Raw genomic sequence first — 22,967 nt, forward strand, 5'->3', positions numbered from 1 at the left:
TTTTATTGGCATATCCTTCAGATTTTGCTAAACAATATAAATTTTCATAATTACTCTGGGTATTATCTTTTTTTTTTTTTTTTTTTTGAGACAGAGTTTCGCTCTTGTCACCCAGGCTGGAGTGCAATGGCGCGATCTCGGCTCACCGCAACCTCCGCCTCCTGGATTCAGGCAATTCTCCTGCCTCAGCCTCCTGAGCAGCTGGGATTACAGGCGTGCGCCACCACGCCCAGCTAATGTTTTGTATTTTTAGTAGAGACGGGGTTTCACCATGTTGATTGACGAGGATGGTCTTGATCTCTCGACCTCGTGATCCACCCACCTCAGCCTCCCAAAGTGCTGGGATTACAGGCTTGAGCCACCGTGCCCGGCCTGGGTATTATCTTTAACAAGTGAAAGATTACTGACACTAAGTTGAATGACTTTCCCCAAATCCTTTGGTTAGAATATGGCAAACCAAGGACTAAACCTCAGGTCTTCTTTTTATCCACTCTTTTTTCTATGTTCCCACAAAGGTTTGGAACAGTGGTTAATCAGTTATGGTGATAAGTTAACCAGGGTGCTTATAAAATACTGAGCCATAAAATTACTAGATCTTGAAAATGTGGACTTCATTAGAGGGTGGGGACAGCAGTCTGTCTATTTTTTTTTTGCCTGTACATTAACACATGCTCATTTTATAAAACCCAGACAATTAAGAAATGAAGATTCTCTATAATCTGTCTAAAATAAAATGTATATACAAAATCTGAAAAAATAGTTATGGCTAAACAACACACTATTCTATTTTTTCCTCAATGTTAGGCAAATTAAATATCATCATCCCCACTAACCACATAGGCTAAATAGTTTACATCAATCTATTTAAATTTCTCCTACTCTTACCCTACGACTCATAAACCCTACCACTTTGAGTTCTGATGCAAGTTCATACTGATTCCAGTTCATGTGTCCCATAGCTGGTCAGAGCACGGGGTAAGGACTACTCAGCCAGAAAAATAGATGTGGTACTGTCACTCCCAGAGGTCCTCCCTCCTTTCTACTCTTCCAACATCATGGCATATAACAGTTCTTACCACCCCTGACACCCCACCCCTGGCCCAAAAAATCAGTCTTAAAAAACACAACTAACCCTTATAGGAAGATTAGGATGTGTCAGAGCTGTTCCAAACAATTCATATATACTAAAATCTTTTTAACTCTACATAGTTGTGAGTGAGTTTAGACTATTATCTCCATACTCACAGATGAAATAGGCACAGAGAAGTTAAGTAATTTGCCCAAGGTCCCATAGTAAGAGGTAGAGCCAGTATCAAACACAGTGCTCCTATAGACATATATACAGTAAACTTAACAAGGTTGCTGAATGTACGTCACATACAAAAGGCAAATATATCTTCTATATACCAAAACAAAAAAAATTTAAAGATTTTGGTAATAAAAAATATCAGATACATAGGAATAAATCTCAGCATTACAAAACTTTTACACACAAAAAAACTGCATGATCCCATTTTTTTGAAGTTTGAAAACACATAAATTGCCACTAGAAGTCATAATGTGGTCCCATTTTCTAAGAGTGTTACTACGGTTTAAATATTTGTGTCCCCTACCCTCATTCATATGGTGAAATTCCAACCTCAAGGTGAAGTTATTAGGAGGTAGGGCCTTTAAGGGGTGACTAGGTCATGAGGGAAGAGCCCTCCCTCATGAATGGGTTTAGTGCCCTTACAGATAAGGCCCAAAAGAGCTCTTTCACCCCTTCTACCATGTGAGGATATGGCAGGAATATGCCCTCAAAGAGTAAGTGGGCCTTCTCCAGACACTGGCCTTGATGTCCTTGACTTCTCAGCTTCCAGAACTGTGAGAAATAAAATTTCTGTTGTTTACAAGCCATCCAGTTTTTGTTTTTTCTTACAGCAGTCCAAACAGACTAAGAATTGTTATTGCATAGTTAGGGTGTTGCTGAAACAAACATCTAAAAATGTGGAAGAGGTTTTGGAACTGGATAATGGACAGAGGCTGGAAGAGTTCTGAGGTGCGGGCTAGAGACTGTCTCCCATGAAACATTTTCTAAAACTATATATAATATAAAAAAAGCTGTATGATAACACGTATCAGGGCTTCAACTTTGATTAAGGATGTGAGGGACATAAAATGATCTGTATACACATACAGCAATACAACTGCTGATGATGGTTATCTCAGGAGAGCTGGTCTGATGGGAATTTCTTCCTTACAGATAATCAGGAAAAACAGTCCTCAACCTTTCCCTTATCTTATATACATACTATATGCATGTATGGAGAAGACCCTAATCATCGTGCTCAAAGACAGCCCTGTATGTCTTTGCAAAAGGCAAATATAATTTTATTAATATTTCACATGTTTAATATGTTTATTGTGATAGCAGCCATATATTTGTTTGCTGGATTCTTACATGATATAAAATAAAGACACTTCAGAGGACTTGCTGAATGACTGTCTATCAAGAATTCAGGAATCAGGACAATGTGGGTGACTTGCAGAATGACTAGAATGAGTCAGGAAAGATTTCATGTATTTTTCCAATTATTTACTCAAAGTGAGGATGAAGAGATAAAAGGCAGAGCAGAACTGTAATTACTGTATGTCAGTCCTAAACAGCAGAAAACCAATTTTGGATTGTTAAAAATTCCGAAGTATAAATAATAACTTTTCCTGGGGAGCTTTAAAGGTAGAAACTGTGATGCCGACCAGGGATTAGTAAAAAACTATTTAAAAAACAAGCAAATGTACATTATTAAATAAAATTACTGGAAGCTCTCAGGAATCTCTTCTTTTAGAAAATAATTAATTCTTGCTTTGGCAGAATGAATCAATTATGCCTGATTCTCTTATTACTCAAGTTATTCCTGGGAATTAAAACCTTTCAATTTAAGAAAAATAAATTAATGCTTTAATGCCACTGTTTGAGCCTCCAAAACAATCACTTATTGAAAGCCTGCCTCTGGCATCCCAGAACAATTACTGTGGCTTATACTTTCTATGAGGCTCCCAAGGAACAAATCACTGAATCAATAAATGACAGAATTAGACAGGCTCTCTAGGATTTTGATACTTAATAAATATAGGAAACAGAGGCTCCAATTAACAGTGCTAGATTATGCACAGTCTCATTTATGCAAGCTAACAGGGAGGTTTCATTTTCCTTTTACAAATGAAGAATATTCTGGCTTAGCAATTACTTGCTCATGCTCAAACAGGTACAGTATGGAAACTCCAAGATTTAAATTGGCTCTTTCTGATACCAAAGCTCATGTTCTTTCCAGTATATCAGGTTTAGTGTACACACTGAGGATTAAATATTTAAATAATAAAAGTCACTGCCTGCTTACTCAAAACAGTTTATATTCAGTGAGAAAACCAGTGATTTTACTACTGTACCCTTCTATAGAAAAAGTAGATTGGCTTAAAATGAAACCACAAATCTCCAACACTATGGGTTGAATTATGTTATTCGTGTGTGTGTGTGTGTGTGTGTGTGTGTGTGACAGAGAGAGAGAGAGAGAGAGAGAGAGAGAGAATGAGAATTCGGGTTTAGTGCATTTAAGGGCAGAAGGATCAAAGTGTTATCTTTTTTGCGGGGGAAGGACTGTGGGGGACAATCTCTCAGTGGAATCTGGTTCATACTGAGCTGTACTCAATAACCAGTCTGTGAAAGTAATGGTAAAGGACTACAGATGGTGATAAAAGTCACTTTAGGTATAACTTATTTTAAGCAAATCTATAAATCAAATCCTGAAATTATAAAACTGATAAATTAGGGATAATCTATTTATCCAAGTTTACTGAAGTATTTTCTGATTTACAGTCTTTATCATAGATTTTATTTAAATAGTTGCTACCTCAAAACATATTTCATATTCTTGCAAATGAAGTACACATTACTATTGCCTTTAAGATCAGAATTTTAGGCTGGGCACGGTTGCTTACTCCTGTAATCTCAGCACTCTGGAAGGCCAAGGTGGGCGGATCACTTGAGGTTAGGCGTTTGAGACTAGCCTTGCCAACATGGTGAATCCGTGTCTCTACTAAAACTACAAAAATTAGCTGGGCATGGTGGTGGGCACCTGTAGTACCAACTAATTGGGACGCTGAGGGACGAGAATTGCTTGAACCCGGGAGGTGGAAGTTGCAGTGAGCCAAGATTGTACCACTGCACTCCAGGCTGGGTGACAAAGCAAGGCTCCATCTCAAAACAAACACCCCCTAGAATTATAGCCACAAATCCAATCTAACAAAATGTTACTTATAAAAATGGCTTTGAAATTAAAGAGTTTATACTAAATTAACATTTGTGAAGAATCAAATTATGCTTATTTTGAGGGTAAAAAATAAATACTAAAAAACGGAATAATTCTATGTTATATGAAGTACATTTTATAACATTTTCCCCCAGAAATCATTGCTTATTTTTGCCAATGATATTGTTACTTTTCACTGACCCACATCATGGAGAATTACCAGACACTGAAAATCTTTTTCTGTTTTCAATGAGTTTATTTTCTTCCAAGAAGAAAAAAAAAATGTATCAAGATACAATAAGCAGTTCTTACAATTTTAGGTGAATATTACTATACTTATGAAACAGTTTATGCATCATTTATTCTTGTTTTCACTTACTCATTCTTGGCCAACATTTACTTATTCTGTCATCTAATTTACTAATTTAAGCAACATGTAGTGCCCACTACATGCCAGATTCTGCCAGTTCAGTTACTACCTTTTGGATACCAATTTACAAGGGTTCCTTGCAAATCTGAACTGGAATACAGGTACCTCTGAAGGACACCTGTATTCTAATCTCAACCCAATTTTCTGATGATATTGCTCATATAGCTCCTCTCTCCCTTTCCCCATGATACAGTCATGGCTGTAGCCTCTGAGAAGGTAGGTAGAAAAAAACATGAAAGTAATATTAAGATGCTCTTTTGGCAGGGAGGACAAGAAGGGACCTTATCTTTCTTTCACCAGAGCAGCTAGTAAAGCTGGTGCTGAGAATAGGTAGTAATAACTGATTTAGGAATAACTATGAAACCAATTTATTTCCCTAAATAGACTAAGGGCAAAGACAATCAACAAAAAATACAAAGAGGAAACACAGATTTGCAACAAAAACATCCATGTGGAAGATGCCAGTTTATAGAAATATTGATCCTCTACTCTCACTTATATGGTACTTACTTGCCATCTGTGTCTGATGTAGCTGCATAGTGCAGGGGTGTGCAGCCTCTTTCATCAAGGTCATTCACACTTGCTCCTGATCCCACAAGAGCAAACAGGCACTGGTAATTGCAGTTGGCAGCAGCGTAGTGCAGTGGAGATCTTTTGTGTCCAAGTTAATACAAGAAAGATAAAAGCCAGAGGCATAACTAGTAAACAGAAGCATAGTTGACTCTTACTCCTTCCAGTTACAAATACTGTATTTACATTGAGACTTAGACTGCCATATACCAAGTCTTGCGGAAGACTGGATGGAAAGCTAGAAGAAGAAAGTAAGGTGGCAGAGAACCTTTAAGTATATGAAATAAGATAAAAATGAAGTTATTTCCATTGTCTCCAGGCCGTAGCAATCCTAGTGCCAGTCCTTTGAGTGACTTTGAAATAACCTTTATATTCTGCTCAGAAATGTGAAAGCTTTCATTTTAAGAAAGTTTCCCCTACATTAATAAAAATGTTCTACAGTACGGAGGTAGCAATTTCTATTCATGTCTCAGTAGAAGAACAAAGGATAACACAAAAAAATAGAAGAAACATTAAAAAAAAAAAAGCAATCCTGAATTACTTTGAAGCCTCTAAACTCAAAATGTTCTTCAGAAGCTCCCTGTTATTTGTAGTATAAAATACCTGAAGTACTAAAAATTAATATAAACTGGATTAAAATATAATTATAAAAGCAAATTCACTATAAAAATATTGCATTCCAAAGCCAAAGTGATTTTTTATTTTACGGGTCATTAGTTCTTTCCATTAGCAGGCTTATGAGAGCAGTCTGTTCTTCAGAGTAATTATGGTGTCAAATAGTTTTTATTTTCTTCTATTCATTTCTGATTTCCTACCATGCCCAATTCTTTTTACTTCTCTTCTGCACTGGTTCTAACACATGCACTGACATACATTCACATTTTCTTCTGACATATACCCTTCCCTCTCATATACTTTGCTATGTATAATTCTCAAACTGTTGACATACATAGTTTTGCTTATATTGTCATCTCTATCTTTCAAACCAATGCCAACTGCCTGCAATTCTTTCCCTGTATGGTTCTAAAGTACTGTGTCAATTCCTACTCTAAGTAACTTAACAGTAGTTTTAAATACTGCTACCACAAATGCTTAACAATGGGGCCTGCTGAATGACTACAAAGACTGTCATTTCACAGCTGCCTTCCTGCTGTGAAATACTTAGTGGGATGTGTGGATGTGTGTGTGTGTGTTTAAGATTTATATAGAAGAGGAGAAAGAAAAATTACACATATATATTTATAACCTATTTCCTCCCTCTTACTACTGCTCTGGAACAAGATATGGGCAGCAGAATCTCTCACAAAGAAATGACTTAGACAAAGGAGAACTATATCACCATTTTCCAGGTATTGTGAGTTTCTTGAAAAAACCAATGTTCTATGGGGCTTTACATTTCCATAGCCATAATTATCGGAGAGCAAGTACAGAGGCATTTATAAGGCCAAGGCTGTTGTTGGTACACTAGGGCTGTGATAGGGACCAAAGAAGAAAACTGAGTGAGAACAAATATTTTTAAGTTACTGACTTCAGCTGGGATTCTCAATGAATCATGATCACAATGTACAAGACGCTAAATTGTTCAGTTAATTTTCAGAAGCCAGTTAGAAGGGCAAGCAACTCAGTAAAAATAGGCTCCATAAAGAAACTATATCATATCCTACCTCCCAAATTTGTCCTTTTTGTTGAAGTCTGCACCAGTATTCAGCAGAAGGTTTAGGCACTCCAAATTCCTATTGAGAGAAAATATAGTTAAAAAACTTAATTGGCAGTGATTTTATAATGAAATTGGTAGGTTTAAAGAAGTATAGAAGCATGCTTTTAAATGAAGATAAATGTGACAAAAATGACATGATTTACATTCTGTGAAGAATAAAACATTAAAATCCATCTTATCTAGAATTCAGAAAGTTACATACTTATATACTGGCACACTGATAGGAAATAACACGATTCATGTTGTCACTGTCTAAAAGGAAGATCACATTTGCAAGAGCTTCTGAGGCGGTTTTAGGAAATAACATGCTTATAGTTTTTTTCTTTTCTTGAGACAGAGCCTCACTCTGTAGCTCAGGCTAGAGTGCAGTGGTGCAATCACAGCTAACGATGGCCTCCAGCTCCCAGACATAAGTGATCCTCCAAGCCTCAGACTCCTGAGTAGTTGAACTTAACAGATGTGAGCCACTGCATGAGTCCTGTCAGCTTTCCCTTATCTTCTCCTATACTATGACTCCTTATGTATATGTATCTCTAAGTTAATACTGGAGGAAAGGATATTACTTAAGTATTTCCATAACTTTATAAACCTGAACATCAACTTGCTAGGTTACAATGAAAACTGTAACTGCCAAGCGACAGACGCTCAAGTCTGTTGTCCATCTCTCTGCAGGCAAGTTACATGGAAGTTAGGTTTTAACTGGAAGGTTCTCTGGCAACCTTGGAAGAACAAGGAAGCCAGTCACATGGTCACAATCCATCTCTACAACTTTGACTGAGGTGGTATATTCTTGGTTCAACATACTTGTCCTCTGAAAATCACTGAAAAATTTTAAGAAATTATCAGTGAGAATAAAGTTCTTGTAAAACGTCTATCTGAGAAATCATGAATTAAATTGCTTATCACAGATCTCAATTATCAGAAGCATTAGATAAGCAGCATGTTTCACAGACCATGAGTTTTAGCTGAAGTTTGTTGCTCATTTGAACTAACTGCCTAATTTTCCCTGGTGGTACTATTTAAAACTTGGTACACAATCTTTCAATCTCAAACTTAACTCTTCCTAGTAGAGGTAAGACACAGCACAAAATGAACATTTTTTTTTTTCCTGGAAAAAAAAATGATTTAAAAACAAATCTACTTAAAATTTGAGTACTTGTATTATTTAGAATATTCCCAGTATTTTCATGTTCTCATTTGAGAACATACTTTTTAAGAAATCATTTTATTAATTTTTTCCACTTATCCAGGAATTACGTTCTTTTACAGAGGCAGTATTTCCTTTTATAGGTTTATTCTCTCTCTCACTTATAACCTACACCTTGGCTGGAAGATGAAAAAAAGTATTCTGCCACTCTGGACATTTTTTTCCTAAACGACTCTTGTTTTGTTTTCTATTTTCTGGCAGCCCAGAAATAACAAAAGAGGAAAAAAGATAGGAGAAAACCTGCCATGACCAGCTATCTTTTTCTTAAAGAAATAAAAATACTATTAACATACCCTCCAGCTGCAGCTGCATGTAGACAAGTCCTGCCAAAATCATCTGGGGTGTCTATATCAAATCCTACAAGAATGAATACATCTTATTTATAACAGACTTTACACTAAATAATTTTGTAACAGACTTTAAAGAATTATGCCATGAAGTGTCAAGAATCACATCCTCCCCTCCAATCCTGAACAAAACTATGGGTTCTGAAGTGCCAGAGTGCCTGTTTAAAAGGCAATACGATACAATGGAGTATTATTTAGCAATAAAAAGAAATAAAGTACTGATAGTGATACATGAATAATCCTTGAGAACATTATAGTAAGTGAAATAAGCCCATCACAGAAATCACACGCTGGGTGATTCCATTTATATGAACTATTCAGAACAGGCACATTTATGGAGACAGAAAGTAGATTAGTGGTTGCCTAGGGCTGAGGGAGAAAAGAAATGGAGACTAACTGCTAATGGTCTTTCTTTAACAGGGGATGAAGAGGGTTTTCTTCTTCTTTTCTTTTTTTTTTTTTGTAACGGAGTCTTGCTCTGTCACCCAGGCTGGAGTGCAGTGGCACAATCTCAGCTCAGTGCAACCTCTACCTGCTGGGTTCAAGTGATTCTCCTGCCTCAGCCTCCCAAGTAGTTGGGATTACAGGTGCTCACCACTATGCACAGCTAATTTTTGTAGTTTTTTTTTTAAGTAGAGATGAGGTTTCATCATATTGGCCAGGCTGGTCTTGAACTCCTGACATCAAGTGATCTGCCTGCCTTGGCCTCCCAAAGTGCTGGGATTACAGGCATGAGCCACCACTCTAGGCCTGAACCCAACATCTTCTAAGAGAGGTTATTAAATTATCCATACTGGACCCACCTGCATGTAATTTTTAAAAAGCAGGATAAAGAAACTGTCAAAAATTTTGAGGGGTTTGAGGAAACATACAAAAGTCTTCAAAAGTTACACTTACCTGAAGAAAGAAGTTTTCTGCAGCAATCTGAAAAGCCACTTAAGGCTGCCAAGTGGAGGGGGAACATTCCATGTATGCCGCGCCTAAAGTTAATAGGACAGGACAGTATCTTCATTTTAACACAAGAAAAATACAGTTACATATACTACAAAGAGACCACTTAATTAAGTGAAATATAACTAAAAGAGTCAAAATGTTCTAACACTTTGGAGAGTAATTTGGTTAAAGGTTGATGGTGGGCATAACTTACTACCCAACTATTTTTCTCCAAAAGTAGGGTTTTTCACCTTTAGGACTATCGTCATTATGGACTTTGTTGAGGGGAGGTGAGAAGCCATTCTGTGCATGCAGGCTTACAGGCTGTAAAGCAGCATCCCTGGCCTCTACCCATTGGATGTCATTAACATGAACACCTGCCTCCCCAAATTGTGACACCCAAAAATGCATCTGGATATTCGCTTAGGGAACAAAATTCACTACGCTGTCACTCCACCACTGAAACATTTCCATAACAAAACATGCTCAAGAATATTTATTGTAGAAATTCTGTAATAGTGAAAAACTGGAAGCAACTTGTATTTGCAAATAAGGAGAATGAATATATTATGAAATCTTTATACAATAATTAAATTCTATAAAATGAACTAGAGCTACCTGTACAGATGTAAAAGAAGAACCAAATTCGTATCTACGTGGCTAAACCAACAAGCTCATGTAATTTTTTTGAAAAAGTTACAACACAGATAGGTTCAGTACCATACCATTACAGAAAATAAAAAAGATTTAAAACTTGTTAATAAACAAATGTAAATGTGATACCAAGAATTAGCAGGAGGATTTATCTTTCAAATAAAATATTACATGGGAACTTTAATATATAAAATAAATAAAGGTAAACTGTTCTGACCAAGATGGGGGTGGTGGGAGCAGGAAATCCTTTGTAGGATTCCAAGGAATTCCTGAGGTTGGCACAGCACAGGCTGAAAACTATTATCTACAGATAGCATTTGGATGACCAAAAAAAAAAAAAAAAAAAAAGCATTTGGCACATACAGCTTTCTGGGACTTTTAAGTATTTCTAGTTAAAAATAAAGAGAACACGCCGGGCGCGGTGGCTCACGAGGTCAAGAGATCGAGACCATCCTGGTCAACATGGTGAAACCCGTCTCTACTAAAAATACAAAAAGTAGCTGGGCATGGTGGCGCACGCCTGTAGTCCCAGCTACTAGGGAGGCTGAGGCAGGAGAATTGCTTGAACCCAGGAGGCGGAGGTTGCGGTGAGCCGAGATCGCGCCATTGCACTCCAGCCTGGGTAACAAGAGTGAAATCCCGTCTCAAAAATAAAATAAAAAAATAAAAAAATAAAGAGAACACAAAAATTAACAGCTCTGATCAAAACTGCGTTATGGTAAGACACATAAAAATACACCAGCTTACCAAATAAAATCCTATTTAAACATTTTAACCTACCATTTTGTCAATACAAAAGAAAGTTCAAGCAATTAATACAACATTGAGCATAAAATCCACATTCCCATCTGAAATATCTAGAAAACGGCAGTTCACTTCCCTTTGTGCTTGCCTGTGGCAGGTATCAACACCTCAGTTAAGTACTTACTTTGCAGTGTCAGCACCACTTGTAATAAGAGTGTTGATCAGCAGCTCATGGCCATACCGTGCTGCTATGTGCAAAGGGGTATTTCCATTCTTATCCTCACAGTCGATTACAGCTCCTGCAATACAGGACTTACTGTCAGACACTGGTCCATATAAGGATCAAATCAAACCTATTACATGAAAAGTAATAAAAAATGCTGTTCATGCACAAACTAATAGATACAGCAACTTTTTATTTTTTTTGAGATGGAGTCTCACTCTGTTGCCCAGGCTGGAGTGCAGTGGTGCAATCTCAGCTGAATGCAACGTCTGTCTCCGGGGGTTCAAGCAATTCTCCTAACTCAGCCTCCTGAGTAGCTGGGACTACAGGCATGCACCACCATGCCCAGCTAATTTTGTATTATTATTTCATCATATTGGCCAGGCATGGCCAGTTGGCATGATTTACCCACCTCGGTCTCCCAAAGTGCTGGGACTACAAGCATGAGCCACCATGCCCAGCCAGAAATAGCAATTTTAGCTAGATTCTATTCTATTTATAGCTCATTTATCAGGCCAGGCAATGGATTTACAGATTTTATACTTAAAGCAACTGTGTGAATTAAGCCTAAGATTTTAGTCGATTTTTAAACCAACAAGAGGGTTCTGGGGTCCAGTAAGTTTTGAAACTGCTGTATTAAAACAAAATGAAACACAATTCTTTAGAGCAAGACTTCAGAACTTTAATGAGCATACTCTGTGTCATCAAGACTACATGCAATACTTCAAAAATTATTGCATCATAAACCTATTTCAACTTTTCCCCCCACAAAACTATAGTACCTATTATCTTGAGGATAACTGACAAATAGTTTCTTGAAACATGTCTTGGAAAACACTGATTTAAAGTAATATACTTAAAAGTTCTTTTGATTTAAAAGTTTAGCTTGCCTAATATTAAACATAAAATAATACAGGTTCAGGAAATTAAAATCCTGAAGACAGTTGGAGATTCTCAACAGGGGAAAATGATAAATGTATAATGTATATACAGAGTACACACACGAACATATAATACAAATCATGGTAGAAAGGCAATTTTCTATTTAGCAATATTAAAAAACGCTAATATTAACTGCTCAAGAAATAACATAATTTAGGGAAACAAAACACGAAAAACAAAAGTATGAAAGATACATCTGCATGATATTTTATACTCTTTAATATTTGATTTTCATGAACTCTGAAATCACATATTAAAAATACACAAACTGCAATGACAATTCTTCAATACCATTCATGTGGTGGATGTTTTTACTACATTTAAGAAAAAAAAAACAAACAGAAATACTTTTTACCACTCTGGATAATGGTTTGTGATCGGGAGAATCTACCGTGGAGGGCAGTCATATGCAGTGGGGTTTTCCCATCTTTACTCTGTGGGGGGAAAAAAAAATTACTCAATCTACTATGTCCATAATATGTAATCCTTGGTTCTGTTACCCTCTTGCATCTTTATTTTTTAAATATTATACAAGAATTAAGCTTAACTGAGGCTTAATAGAGGTAAAACAGCTGTTTAAAATTATGAATTAATTTTTTTAGCATGTATATCATAAAATGCAAATATACAAAAATTCCGTGCCTACAGTTTATAACTGGGAGTGAGACAGTAGAGATATGCCTCCAAAGTTTCAGATTCAAAATTTCACATTGCTCCCATGCTTTCATTCTAAGAAATTCTGAATCCCTCCTTTACCAAGTAAAAGTGAATATCAGAATTAACTCTGTGAATGTTGTGTGTATACATTTAAAAATATAACTAAAAATAATTAATTTCAGCCAGTATAATTTTAAAACTACATATTTGTTTATAGTTATGTATAATAAATATTCTCTCAAATAACTTAAAGTAATAAATCAGACTGGCTACACACATATATATTTCATGGAGAAGTTCTAAAGGAGTTCCAAATATGAAGAAAAACAATCCTTGAGTTAGGTTATCTTTTCTTCTGATTAGGTAGTATCTTTTATTCCCTAAAATCTTTAGGTTAACCAAAACATACACGTTACCAACACAAAGGAAATAAACTGTTTAGCAGCTTCCTAATCTCACAGCAATATTCAGTATGCCTTCTGTGTAGGTACTAAAATAGAAATGTCACAAGTATCCTAAGTTTAAGCTAACATCGTACAATGCAGGTATTCTTTTTTTTTTTTTTTTTTTTTTTTTGAGACGGAGTTTCGCTCTTGTTACCCAGGCTGGAGTGCAATGGCGCGATCTCGGCTCACAGCAACCTCCGCCTCCTGGGTTCAGGCAATTCTCCTGCCTTAGCCTCCTGAGTAGCTGGGATTACAGGCATGTGCCACCATGCCCAGCTACTTTTTTGTATTTTTAGTAGAGACGTGGTTTCACCATGTTGACCAGGATGTTCTCAATCTCTTGACCTTGTGATCCACCCGCCTCCGCTTCCCAAAGTGCTGGGATTACAGGCTTGAGCCACCGCGCCCGGCCAATGCAGATATTCTTAAGAAATCTTCATGTCTGCTAGGCACGGTGGCTCATGCCTGTAATCCCAGCAGTTTGGGAGACTGAGGCAGGTGAATCACGAGGTCAGGAGTTCCAGACCAGCCTGGCCAACATGGTGAAACCTCGTTGCTACTGAAAAATACAAAAAATCAGCTGCGTGTGGTGGGAGGCATCTGTAATCACAGCTACTTGGGAGGTTGAGGCAGGACAATCACTTGAACCCAGGACGTGGAGGCTACAGTTAGCGGAGATCATGCCACTGCACTCCAGCCCAGGCCACAGTGTGAGACTCTGCCTCAAAAAAAAAAGAGAAATCTTCATGTCATTATAACAGAGCAATTAGATCATAAATATCTACTGAAGTGTTTGATTTCAGAATTTTATATGAATTTTTCAAGTAAACAAGTCATCAAATTGGCAAGTAATCTTAAAGGAGTTCTAATCTTTTGGAGGCAGTGTGAGAAAGGAAGGGAAGGAGAAGAGAGAACGCTTGCATGAGCAGGCTCTGAAGTCAGAATAACCTGAGTGTGAATCTCAGTTCTCCCACTTACCACAAGCAAGATTTTGGACAAGTTGCCTAACTTCTTTGTGCCTTCACCTCCTCAAATGAAAATGAGGATAATGCCATCTATATCTCATTGGTCTGTTGTACAGAGTAAGTACAATAATTTTTGTAAAACACTTAGATAACACATCAGTGTTCTCAGGATATAAAATATTTATCATTATTTTTAATGTACCAGTTGTCATTTGTTGAACCAGAAAAAAAAAAAAATCTTGGCAAAAGGATTCTGGTTTAGTTTTTCCAAAATGTTCCAGACAGGACATATCCTAATTTTTAATGTTAATATTTTAGCTATAGCCTATATATATTTTTTTCTTTTTTTTTTGAGACAGAGTCTTGCTCTGTCGCCCACACTGGAGTGCAGTGGTGTGATCTCCGATCTCAGCTCACTATAACCTCTGCCTCCTAGGTTCAAGCAATTCTCCTGCCTCAGCCTCCCGAGTAGCTGGGATTACAGGTGCGATCCACCATGCCCAGCTAATTTTTGTATTATAGTAGAGATGAGGTTACTCCATGTTGGCCAGGCTCATCTTCAACTCCTGACCGCAAGTGATTTGCACCTGCGTCAGCCTCCCAAAGTGTTAGGATTACAGGTGTGAGCCACTGAGCACGGCCTTTTCATTTTTATTTTTTCTTAAACAGATGAGGGTCTTGGTCTGTCAGCCAGGCTGGAGTGCAGTTGTGTAATCATAGTTCATTGCAATCTCAAACTCTATAGTTCAAGTGATCTTCCAGCAACAGCCTCTGCAGTAGGTGGGACCACTGGCACGTGACATTACACCTGGCTAATTTATTTTTTGTCTCTCATTAAGTTGCCTAGGCTGGTTTTGAACTCCTGGGCTCATGTGATTCTCCTGTTGGCTTCCAAAGTGCTGGGTTTACAGGTGTGAGCCACAATGCCCGGCCAGCTATAGCCAATTTTTACAGACATAAGAAAAAATGAAGGGTAAGAAAAATAAGAGGAAAAAAAAGAAAGAAAGAAAAAGAAAACCAAAACCCCCACAACCCAAAGTAAAAACTTGTAATAAAAATTTGATCAACAAAATGATGATATATGGAAGATATAACTAAAGTTAACATTTATATATACAGCACTATGTTTCAGGCACAGTTTTAAAACGCTTCATGTGGTCAGGCATGATGGCTCTTCCAGTGCTTGGGGAGACCAAAGCAGGAGGACTGCTTCAGCTCAGGAGTTTGAGGCTGCAGCGAGCTATGACGGTGCCCCTGCACTCTAGGCTGGTCAACAGAGAGTCTGTCTCCCCACCTCCCGTCCTCCTAAAAAACCAAAACCAAATCCACTTCATATATATTATTTAATCCCCACAACCCTATGAGACCGATACCATTAATGTTGTTTTACAGATGAGGAAATACAGGCCCCAGGGTTAAGTGATAACTAGGTCTCATAGCTAATAAGTGATAAGAGTCCTTTCTTTCTTCTTTTTGTTTTGGAGACAAGGTCTTGCTATACTGCCCAGTCTAGACTTGAACACCAGGCTCCAGTGATTCCCTAGCCTCAGCTTCCCAAGGATAGCTGGGCCTAAAAACACAAACCACTGAGCCTGGTTAGAATTCTTTAATTATAAGCCTATAGGTGGCACTGGATCATCAACATTTTTACTTTTTACATACTGATCATAAAACCTATTCTAAGTATACAAAAGATTACCAACTAAAAAGTCTGCCGTAAGATACATTAGGAGGGGAGAAGGTATAGTTATTTCTCTCTGAATTGGAAAAACAATGTGGAGTTTTCTTTTTCTTAATTACCTCAAAACATTTTAGCAGCAAACTAGGAGTATTAAGAAAAAATAAAAAGAAAAATAACAACAAAAACAAAAAATGAGATCTACAAAAATCCTAACAGTTGATCTCATAGATGACTAAAAACAGTAATTACAAGCCGAACACTTCACAGTATTTTTTAGGTTTAAATTTCAAAACAAGCATTTGATGTATTTTGTTTAGCAGACCAAAATCTATTCCTGAAGAAGAACAATGTGGGTGGGAAAACGTGTGCATATAAACAAAGCAATCAGTGTAGTAAGGCTCATGTCAAGCAGTTCTAAAAAATAGAGCTATACTGCTTTAAAAACCTGATTCATTTTACCTCTACAACTTTGTAGGAAACTGAATTTAAAACCTTAGAAACTGAGTTATTACAAACTTAAATTCACATTCCAATTTCTAGTCATCTACAACTTGATCAAGGTCAGAAACAACAAAACGGAGACTGTAGTGGGAAGAAAAGATTAAGCAGGAAAAAACAAGATAATGTGGTAAGAACACGAGGGTTAGCAAATCAAAATTTTAAAACAAAATGCAAGTGTCAAGTGTCCCTTTAGTCAATCAATAACTTATTAACACTCATTTTACAAATATTAAAAATACAGGTGTCAGGAATGAATATATATTCTTGTTGGTTGAAAACTCACAGCTATCAACATATTGTGTGTAACAGCTGGAAGGGACATGGGAAACTGACATGGGAAACATGTTTCAACAGAATTTGGCAATAAAATAATTGGACAATTGCATATAGATGAGATGTCATACATCCTTAGATGAGATTAAGGCAACTTTCATGAAATCTATTTTGAAACCAACATCACAGGCTGTTGGTTTCAAATCTACTTAGACATATCTTAATCCCTTTGCTAAAAAATTCCCTTGTCATATATGAAATTCACCACTGAGTTTTCTAAATCATTAATGAGGTAACTTCAAATCAGACCACTGGTTTGAGCATTTTGCTCTTAAGTGGGCTTATAGAACTGATTCTCTTATAGTTCTTCATTTCAAAAGAAAATACAGGCTTAAAAACAATCACAGGTACTACAATCACCTATGTAGACACTAACATGAATCAAATGACTCATTTTCATCAAATTATATTAAATATTCATGCCAAAATGGCAGTGCATGAAACAGGAAGCCCAGCATATACCCTTTAAAGACAGCATCATGTGAACCAAAAAATGCACAGTAGCTGATGACACAGGTAAAGTTCCATAATACTAACATACAAATATGATTTCACTACATTAACTATCATAAATGGGTCTCACAGAGACTGAGAAAACTTGGTTGTGATGTTTGCTTCTGAAAATGTTAAGATAATTCCAAATTTTAAATTTTGAAATAGCCAAACTTTCATGAAAGCAACATTACTGGGCCTCTGACGAAAAAAGTAATTTTTCTCCTCACAAGGGTTTAGATACTTTTCTGGGCCCTGATTATCCAAAGTGCAGGAATTCTTCAAATTTAAAAAAGCAGTTCAAACTTGCAATAAATAAATTTTCTAGTAATTACCTAAACTATAAAAAATGTTACTAGGTGATCTGACCAAGACCTAGAAACTTCTAAAAGGATGATTTAGCTGTAGTCATAGTGGGGTGCTTTATGATACCTCATGCCTTTTCTTCACTGGGTGTATTATGTATACCTTTTGTCCTGTAGCTGAGAGGGCAATTTAAAGCAATGACTTAATTACAGATTGGTTTGTTGTTACAGCTGTCAGAATTGGCCAGTGGCATCATTAAAGGTTTCACTGAAGTTAGGTAAGAAAATGTTGTAATTAAAATGCTCTGAAAAATCACATTTTAAGCTTAACCATTTTTACTAATCATAAATGGCTCAATTTTGTGTCTAGTTTTCTTTTCTTCATACCACAAGGTAGAGTCTGGCAAGTGCTCAAGATGTGAATTGATAAAATTAATAGAGACATAACTAGTAAAAGAAGACCAGAAAATCTAAAATGATTAGGTATTATAAAATAGCAATGCTCAAAATCTGGATTGCATGTGCTCACTTATAGAATTATAAAGTGAAAGCATACAGTATTTACTTTGGCTCCAGAATTTTCATTCGAGACAATATCTCACCTGTTGCTAGATAGAGTACAGTGGTACAATCATAGCTCACTGTAACTTTGAAATCCTGGTCTTAAGCAATCCTCCAGCCTCAGCCTCCTGAGTACCTAGGACTACAGGATAATTTTTAATTTTTTTTTTTTGTGGTTAGAGACGGGGGTCTTGCTATGTTACCCAGGCTGGTCTTAAACTCCTGGCCTCAAGTAATCTTCTTACCTTGGCCTCCTAAAGCACTGGGATTACAAGTGTGAGCCAGACTGTATCCGGCCAAATTTTTCATTCATTTATTTATTTTTGAGACAGGATCTCACTCTGTCACCCAGGCTGGAGTGTGGTAGCATGATCTTAGCTCACTGAAGCCTGGATCTCCACAGCTTAAGAGATCCTCCCACTTTAGCCTCCCAAGTAGTTGGGACTACAGGCATGAACCACCATGCCCAGCTCATTATTTATTTATTTTTCTGTGGAACCAGGTTAAGTTGTCCAGGCTAGCCCTGAACTTCTAGGCTCAACTGATCCTCCAACCCTGGCCTCTCAAAGTGGTGGGATTACAGCAGAAACCACCATGTCAGCCCAGAATTTTCACATATTTCTAAAATCCAAATGTTTACTCTTCAAAGTGATTATAACAACAACAACAACAAAACCCAAAAAGCAACTATTCCTTATGTGCAACACACTAATAGTTTTTTTCCCTAACATTGTGTAAAATTGAAAAGACCTGTAGAGTGAACATCCATATACATACCATCTAAATTCTACCAGTAGTATTTTACTCGGTCTTTTATTGTAGATTCGTCTATCTTTCCATCCACCCAGTTATTTGATGCTTTTTAAAATTAGACACAGACATCATACGTCACCTCTAAACACATCATTAACTAGGGTTCAACACCTGTTTAGATTTTTCCTTCAGAGAGAAATTTATATGCTATGAAAGCATTAAAATATACTACCTTATGAATTTTGACAAATCTATATAATACAAACCACTGTCAAAATACCAAACATTACCATCAGCACGTAAAGTTCTTTCATGCCCCTTTTCCAGTTGATTCCTCCTTCCAATGGTGATAATTGTTGTGATTTTTTTCAATTATAGATTCTGGAACCCCATATAAATGGAATTACATTGGTTCTAGAACCTTACATAAATGGAAAGCACGTACATACTCTTGTGCAAGCCTTTCACTCAGCATAATATTTTAAAGATTTATCCATGTCCTTGAGCCTATCAGTTCTTTATTGCTGAATGGTATCCACCATTGATATTGTTTTAACAGTGAAATGCTAAGTACTTAAAGCCAAGTTTCTGATTTTGTTTCTTACCTTCATATTGACATCGGCCCCATTGCCAACTAGAAGTTCTAAACACAATGCTCCATGTGTTGACGCAGCAGCAAAGTGCAAAGGAGTAAATCCTTTTTCATTCTTTTGATTTACAATAGCACCACAGTCTATAAGTTCATTCACTACAACATCTTGTCCATTATAGCAGGCTACATGAAGAGGTGTATTTCCATAGGCATTTGGTTCATTCATCTGTTAGAGAGGGAAAAATGTAAATGTTAAAGTAATTTTGCTAATTATCAATACTATGAGCAATTTTCACAACCTGTGGTTGCAACAAATTACTAAAGTGAGAAACGAAGACAGGATAAATATGGAGAAGAGCTTTTTTTTTTTTTTTTTTTTTTTTTTTTTTTTTAAGGAGTCTCGCTCTGATCATGCAGTGGCATGATCTTGGCTTGCTGCAACCTCCGTCTCCTGGGTTCAAGCGATTCTCCTGCCTCAGCCTCCTGAGTAGCTGGGACTACAGGCGCGTGACACCACACCCAGCTAATTTTTGTATTTTCAGTAAAATGGGGCTTCACCATGTTGGCCAGATGATCTCAATCTCTTGACCTCATGATCCACCCGCCTCAGCCTCCCAAAGTAGGATATTACAGACGTGAGCCACCACACCTGGCCGAGGCTGACAATTCTAAAGTTTATTTACAATAATAAACCCTTGACAAGCATTTGGTAATACAGTGGTATTATATTCAGGGAATATAATTCACATGTACAATGTCTACTTCATGACAAAACTGAGTAACAACAAAAGAGATATTTTAGGAAAATATAAACTAATGTAATTTTAGTAAGGGATTTATAATTATTTATCATCATAAAAAATAAACACAAACTGAAGATTTTGAGGTATATTCAGTAAAATGTGTATTTCCAACTTTTTAATTTTGCAGTGACAAAGGCTAAACTTAGTAATAAAGTACAGATCAGGATTTTTTAAAAGAATGAATGGCACGTTCTTCTATTTATTTAATTCATTTTTGCTATAAACTTGGGCTCTAAATATTTTCGGTATCACATTTTTTCGGTATATTTTCAGTATCACATGCAAGTATTTTATCACAAGTCAAAAGAATATGTTGAAAAATGAGAAACAATTCATGTATTAAGGGTTTTGCTTTTCTTTCTTTTTGCTTTTGAGACAGGGTCTCACTCTGTTGCCCAGATTGGAGTGGAGTGGCATAATCTTGGCTCACCGAAACCTCTGCCTGACTGGCTCAAGCGATTACCCTGCCTCAGCCACCCAAGTGGCTGGGATTACAGGCAACACCACTACTGCCTGGCTGACTTTTGTATTTTTAGTAGAGACAGGGTGTCACCATGCTGGCAAGGCTGGTTTTCAACTCCTGACCTCAAATGATCCACCTGCCTTGGCCTCCCAAAGTGCTGGTATTACAGGCATGAGCCACCGTGCCCAGCCTTGTTTTTCTATTTCTAACAAATAAGGGAATACTTTACATGATTTCTGTGTAGTAAAGAATGTGACCTTTCCCAAAGAGAGGTCTTTCCTTTGCCCTTGGCTTCAGGGAGGTAATCTATTATACATACCTGAGTAAAGAGTCTCTATTTAGAGTGGGGGCTTTAAGTTACAAGGTATCACGTATTTGGCGGCTGAAATCAACCATATGGACAACGAATCAAGTCGATGTAATGGAGCCCCAATAAAAACTGAAAAGGAAGCTCAGGTTAGCATTCCTTGATGGAAATACTTCATTCATACTGTCACACACTGATCCTAGGGAAGGAGAGTAATGTGTTCTGACTCCATGAGCTGGGGAAAGGGAAACTTTGCCTTTAGAATACTCCTGCACTCTACCCTGTGTGTCTCTTCCTTTGGCTGCTCTCAATTATATCTTGTCCCTGTAATAAACCACAACTGTGAGTATAAAGCTTTTAAATAATTTTGTGAGACTTTCTGGTGAATTATTAAACCTCAAAATGGTTTTGAAAGCCCTCTAAATTTACAGTTGGTCATAAGTAAGGGTAGCCTTGTGTGGAGACTATGGACCCTAATCTTGTAGTTGGTCCCATCGTAATGCAGCTTTAACATTTCTTTTCTGGGATCACTGGTAATAGAAATCAGAGGAAGTAAAAAGTTAACATTTAACTTTAATCAAAGTACCTAGATTTTGTCACAAGAAGCTAGAACAGAGAAAAGAAACAGATTATTCCTCAGAACCTCCTAAGGAAACAATCTTGCTGACATCTTGATTTAGAATTTATATACTCTAAGACTTCCAGAAGTTAAATTTCTATTAGCCCTCCAGTTTGTGGTAATCTCTTAGGAAACTAAAAATAAAAAATAAAAAAGAGGCCAGACGCGGTGGCTCAAGCCTGTAATCCCAGCACTTTGGGAGGCCGAAGCGGGTGGATCACGAGGTTGAGAGATCGAGACCATCCTGGTCAACATGCTGAAACCCAGTCTCTACTAAAAATACAAAAAACTAGCTGGGCATGGGGGCGCGTGCCTGTAATCCCAGCTACTCGGGAGGCTGAGGCAGGAGAATTGCCTGAGCCCAGGAGGCGGAGGTTGCGGTGAGCCGAGATTGCGCCATTGCACTCCAGCCTGGGCAACAAGAGCGAAACTCCGTCTCAAAAAAATAAAAATAAAAAATAAAAAAAAATAAAAAAGAAAAACTATACAATTGGGGGCCACATGTTACTAAAAAGTTGTAAGTCTGGCCACTTATTTTGATGAATAAAGTCACCAGAGTTTACACATGTAATTGACTGTCAATAAAGTAAGTTTTAAAAAATGCACCAGAATGGACTTGAAACAGTAATCAGAAACAAAGTTGCCTCATTTATCTAGATCAAGGGTCTTTTAAGATACTATTTCACCCTGTTGAAACAGAGCTATAGGAATTGAGTTCAGATTTTTACAACTTCTTCTAGTGATCCTCACTTTCAGTATTTATTAGCTTGTTTCGGGCACAGTGTTTCACATGGTCCGTAAATTAAGAGCCTATCTAGCTCTATGGTTCTGTCATGTATTCTTCGTCCAACCAGGCTATCACCTACTTTTCTTAGTTTTTTGTAGCTGATCTGAATTCCATCTCTCTAGCAAATCTTTTATCCTACATCTTCTAATGTGCCATTTTAAAGAACCAATGAGTTCTTCAGAATTTGTGTTTCAAAGAATCAGTGACTTTGTCAGAACTCTACCTGAAATAAGAATAAATACACTAAGAGTATGCAGGGTGTCGTGGCTCATCCCTGTAATTCCAGCACTTTGGGAGACCAAGACAGGAGGGTCACTTGAGGTCAGAGACCTCAAGAGTTAGGGACCAGTCTGGGTAAGAGCGAGACCCCATCTCTATAAAATTAAAAAATTAGCCTGTAATTCTAGCTATTCAGGAGGCTTAGGTGGGAGGATCACTTGAGCCCAGGAGTTCAAGGTTGCAGTGAGCTGTGATTGTGCCACCACACTACAACCTAAGAGAAAGAGATCCTGTTTAAAAAGAAAAAAAAGCCAAGAGTGGGAGTAAAGTACTGTGTTTGTTTAAATGATGGCTTGTGAAAAGCTACAGGTATTCTAAGTTATCTCAAATCAGGAATCAAATATATCCAAATAAAGCCTCATCCCTTTTT

At 37.2% G+C, this 22,967-nt stretch overlaps 1 protein-coding gene across 16 annotated transcripts in view; it reads right to left on the minus strand.

The window, feature by feature from the left end:
* Positions 1-22,967, minus strand: part of ANKRD28 (ankyrin repeat domain 28) — a 196,565-nt gene that overhangs the window by 34,710 nt on the left and 138,888 nt on the right. For 15 of the 16 annotated variants that reach the window (XM_039480233.2, XM_039480234.2, XM_074405664.1 and 12 more), the window contains 7 exons: positions 19,353-19,565; positions 12,409-12,487; positions 11,073-11,187; positions 9,455-9,537; positions 8,504-8,567; positions 6,951-7,019; positions 5,227-5,367 (listed from right to left, as the gene is read on the minus strand). In XM_039480233.2, the coding sequence (XP_039336167.2) occupies positions 5,227-5,367; positions 6,951-7,019; positions 8,504-8,567; positions 9,455-9,537; positions 11,073-11,187; positions 12,409-12,487; positions 19,353-19,565 (764 nt within the window). Of the gene's footprint in view, positions 1-5,226; positions 5,368-6,950; positions 7,020-8,503; positions 8,568-9,454; positions 9,538-11,068; positions 11,188-12,408; positions 12,488-19,352; positions 19,566-22,967 lie in introns of those variants that run through there. The other variant, XM_074405672.1, reaches the window with a different exon arrangement.

This window comes from Saimiri boliviensis, chromosome 9 (assembly GCF_048565385.1).
Source record: "Saimiri boliviensis isolate mSaiBol1 chromosome 9, mSaiBol1.pri, whole genome shotgun sequence".
In the NCBI taxonomy this organism is placed as follows: domain Eukaryota; kingdom Metazoa; phylum Chordata; class Mammalia; order Primates; family Cebidae; genus Saimiri; species Saimiri boliviensis.